General features: G+C 41.7%; 1 protein-coding gene across 1 annotated transcript; it reads left to right on the plus strand.

The window, feature by feature from the left end:
• Window positions 1–1795: 1795 nt before the first annotated feature.
• On the plus strand, window positions 1796–2296 carry BHLHA15 (basic helix-loop-helix family member a15; the record flags this gene model as incomplete). Its single annotated transcript, XM_084295999.1, has 1 exon — window positions 1796–2296. One exon carries the CDS (start codon window positions 1796–1798, stop codon window positions 2294–2296), a length of 501 nt encoding a protein of 166 aa, XP_084152125.1.
• Between the last annotated feature and the right edge of the window lie 2641 nt (window positions 2297–4937).

Here is a 4937-nt window from a genome sequence, read left to right on the forward strand (position 1 = left end):
TTTTTGGACAAATTGGACGATAAATAGCACTCTATTACACTCATACTGGGACAGTAACTGCAGTTACGCCCCATAATTATTTGTTGTTAAAAAGGGAAATGTTCTTTCCCAGCAGCTGTCAGTCACACAAGTATAGTGTGTTACTTTGGGTGTATAGTAGGAATCCTGCTAATGCTACATTGAACTGCTCTAGCCCTCATTATATCTAGGGTCCACCCTTGCTTCATAATTTACTATTTTGTTCTGTGTTATTAATACCCAGAAATTTTCTGACCTGTATAATAGCATCAAAAAGCAGAACTGAGAGCTGGGAAGACCACCAGCAAGGAATTGCTGCTTGCACTGTTGTAGCAGCTACAGCTGGCACCTCAAGGATGAGACTGAGAGTAAACAAGGAGTGAAAGACACCTGTGAAGGGGCTTGGACAAACAAGAAACAAACAAATCTCTAGCTGAGAAATGCTCACCTCCTTTAGTTAGTACCTGGCCTGCCTGCTTTCTCCTCCTCTTTGCTTGTCTGAAAGAGAAATAGGCTGTGTGTGTGAAGAAACTGTGGGCATTGTGCTTGTGGGTGTTGTGGACTGGCCCAGAATGCAGAGGAGCTGTGGGTGAAAATGTTACTGCTAGGAGTTTGAGCTACAGGAGTTAGTGGGTCATGTTTCCCTCTAGTGGACTGCTCATAAACACAGTAGAAACCTATTCCTACTAAAAGCAATTGCCGGGAGTTTGAGAAGTTACTTTAAATAAGAGCCTGAGGGTTCTGTCTAATGCTCCACACAGAAATCTGCATACGTATGATGAGGCACTGTGTGGTTTTATTACTTTTGATAGCTGAAGCTAGGAAAAAATAGAAGGACGTGAGATAGAGGCCATATGTTATCAAACCTAATTGATCGTTGTGCTCCTGGCATGGTTTGATTTGTGGCTCCCTCTTCCCACAGGCTTTTTTTCTGGTTGAGATCTTTAGATCTGAAAAGTAGAATCTCAACTTGTTTACATTTCTGTTCTGTTTTCTCTTAAGGGAGACCCTGCTTTGACATGCTATACTTACACAGTTATCACCGGTGTTTTCTGTTCAAGTGTCATGACTGCCTAAACTCTCTTTTCATATAAAGAGATATGATAACACTGATAACACCATAGCTGAAAGGAGACTGAGGCCAGCACTTCTATCATCCAAAGATGATTCCAGCACAATGATTACTAATGATTTCAGCGCTATTTGAATGTGCTGTCAGTTCAATAGAGGAGCAGGGTTAAAATCCATTTTTACGCTGGAAAAAAACAATTTGGCTTCAGTTTAAGCATGCCAGTAGACATCTACAAATGAATGGCCAATGACTGGCTGAGCCTGGAGACCATTTGCTTATGTTGCATGCAGTGAGAGGACAGATCACTCCTCTTTGAGGCCTATATACAAGAAAGTAGAAAGGTGTCTGTTTTTCACTTGCCTTTCCATCCGTGAGGGCACCAGGTGGTGTTCGCTTCATCTTTGTTTTAGTGGTTCCATTCACTTGGCCTCTGCTCCCTCTGTAACCCCTTCCAGCTGAAGGGGGAATCTGTTCTCTGAAAAAGGATTTTCTCCTTGATTCATTGGCATAGCTCATCTTGGCTAGTACCATCCACAACTTCTAAAATGCACGTTGCTAAATTGAGTCAGTGCTGGTCTTCCAGTACAGAACTTCTCAAACCTGCATCAGATCACTTGTTTGGTGTTGAACTGTTCAACAATTAAAGATATTGGTGTCATGTTTTTGCAGCACATTGATGCTTAATACCAGTACATCTACTGAAACATGAAGACTAAAGCCAAAGGGAAGAAGCAAAAGAATACTGTTGATAAAGAAGCATTTTCAGAGGAGTCAGCAATGAAAAAGAAAGAACTGGTGAAATGCTTGAGACACAAAGAAAGGAGGAATGGGAGAAGTAAGGAGAGCAGCAAGATTACTGCGGCCAGAGCCAAGCATCCTTGGAGCAGTAAAGACAGACATTTGAGGAGACTGGAAAGCAACGAGCGGGAGAGGCAGAGAATGCACAAGCTCAACAACGCATTCCAGGCCTTGCGGGAGGTAATCCCTCATGTGAGAGCTGAGAATAAACTTTCCAAAATAGAGACTCTCACACTGGCTAAAAATTACATTAAATCATTGACCTCCATCATACTCAATATGTCCAACGGACACTTCCCAGCTGCAGAAGGGATGGGGGGAGCCTGGGGCTCTAAACTGTGCCAGCATTATCAACAGCAGTATGTAGATGATGATCATGAGGAACATCCGCAAAAACATACCACATAGACTTATAGCTTCAACAAAAATACCTACAGTTAGCTTACTACCTTCATTCCTCTTCCTCCTTGCATGATAATACATATAAGTACATAGCTGGAGGTAAAAAAATCTTTAAAATTCTCTCTATCCTCCTTTTTTCCATTAAAAGACAAACAGGTAACATTAACAGCTATAGCTGCATATAAAGTTATCCTAAACTATAAGGAATTTTTGGAGCTTATACTCCTGGGAAAGGTTGTGAGTTCATTTTTAAGGCCTGAGTCACCTGAGTTCACTCATATTTATTGAGAATCTTGGCTGTAACACTGATCACCAACCATTCAGTGAATTGGTTCTTGTCTGTCTTGCTACTGAAGAAAATCAACATTGATGGCAAACTTGACAAAATTGGCGAGCAAATTAGCACATACGTGAAATTGGCCACCAAATCTGAGTATTTATCTTGAGTGCTTTGGATCAGCTCTGACAATGACTGAAGATGATGGAAGACTCTCTTGCTTTATTTGGGTCCAAAACACAGATGAGTTACTGTATTTAAAATGCACAGTATAATTTCAAACCTTGCAAAGCATAGACTTTTGAAATACTCCTAAGCAACTACAAAGCTATCTTAGATCATAAACTGTTTAGACACTTTATGGCTTATGTTTCTGAAGCATACAGAAGACGCTTCTGGATGTGGAGATTTTCTTAAGTGGGTCCTTTGGCTGCCGTTGTAATACAAATATTAAATAATGGACAAATCAGTCATCTTTGCAAAAAGTATAAAAATGTTTTAGTATAGTCTTAAGCTAGGCAATGATCTTTCCAGTTACCAATTATTAGCTGATGAAGATTGTAATGTGATTGGGATTCTTTCTGGACTAGTGCTAGATTCTGGTGTTATGAAACAAAATAAATGAAGCAGGAGCTCTTCAAACAGGAAAATTATTTTTTTAATCTGTTTCCCATCTCATTGAAAAATGTTTTGTCACTGAAAAATTCTCATTTTCAAACTTTTCTTTGAAAGGTTTCACAGACAGGCTTGTAAGGGATGTGAATTACCCTTCACTACGGACATCTACAGCTATATGATGTGGAACAACTTAATGTTGTCTCTGTGTGGTTGTCTTACTTAGGGGCAGTGAAATGATTTGGATCCTGCTTTCTTGGCTTTGATTTCCATAGGTTCCAACCTGTTTTCATGCATGTTTAGGATGTCTGTGGTTACCCGTCCTACTACTTAAGTGTTAGTGAAAGTATTACCTTGTCTCTTACAGATTTGACTTGCAGTAATGGTGCTGCTGTATCGTACTTCATAGAACAGGTGCTCCTTATCTGTAATTCACTTAACATATGTTGTCTGATTGTAATGGGAGCTATGAGTAATGCTAAGACATTTTCTTTCGGTTCTTATACCCTTTCTTTTACAGCAAGGGATGCTTCATTAGGCTTTAATTGGTAATTTCTCACCATAAATTTTTCATTTAACAAAATCTTCTCTACTAGGGAAGCATACTGCTGGTGCTCAGCTGTCACAGTGCTTCTCTACTCTTCTACAGAAAGGGAAGCAAACTATCAGACAGTTTGTAAACATATTGAAATACACGTAGCATCCTTCTGGTGAATTAACTTATAAAATCCGCTGTCCTTCTGGGATGGGGGCACTGGATGTTATAGCCTGTGTTGAAAATGAAACGTTACCCCATCCCTGCCCTGGCGACTCGCAGTTCTAGTCTGCTCGTGCAATGACCGCAACCCAGTGGAGGTTCTGTGAAACCCTCCTGTGGCCGTGAGAGCATCGTTCTGACCGGGGTGTATGAGCTGTGGTGGCAGAGAGGGCCAGTGATGGCAGGGTGCCCGGGGCAGCAGGGGTTTGTGCCAGGCAGCAGCGGCCATGAGGTGCTTTGGCAGGAGTGCCCCAGGCCCTGTCCGGCCTCAGTCGTGTGTGGTGTGAGGGGAGCAACGGCTGCGTGCTGCTAATTGGAGCTACGTTTGCGGGATTCTTTCAAAGTCATTAGGTCCACCGGAGCTGTGCATTACATAGGAGATGTGAGCGTTTTCCAGGTCCTCAGTGCCTTCTCAGATGTTTCTGTGGGAGAGCAGGTGGCTGAGGTGCTCTTTGGTTACTTTGGCAGAGGAAGCAACAAGTGAGTTGGAAAACCAGTATTTTAACAGTGCTGTGGATGGAAGAAATGCCTATCACTCCAAGCGCCGCTTCCTGGTGCTGTTACAAGTACAGAGTTCAAATGCTTGCGGCAGCGTGTTTCTGATAGGACTTACTGCAAACAAAGAGGCATTATTTCAAATATCAGTCCCCAAGTGGCACGCAGTACCTGGCTGCAGCTGCAGTACCAAAGACCAGAGGCTAGTAGTCCTCTCAGTGCTGCCACCCTGATGAACCACCAGGCATGGCACCAGCACACTTCAACGCAGCAGCAGCAGGTGCCCGAAGGGTTCTTTGCTGCAAAGTGCTACTCCTGAGGATGTGTTAAAAGGGATTTCATAAGAGGCATATTTTTCTGATAAATTACTTTTATTTTTCAAAATTGTTTTAAAGTCACTTTTCCTGATTTTAGTTAGCCATAACAATGGTATTATCTTTTAAAATTAATCCATTTTCTAATTAACAGTTTCAAAAAGCAAATACTTAATATTCAAACATAAG

Source organism: Netta rufina (assembly GCF_964035555.1).
Source record: "Netta rufina genome assembly, chromosome: 15".
Classification (NCBI taxonomy): domain Eukaryota; kingdom Metazoa; phylum Chordata; class Aves; order Anseriformes; family Anatidae; genus Netta; species Netta rufina.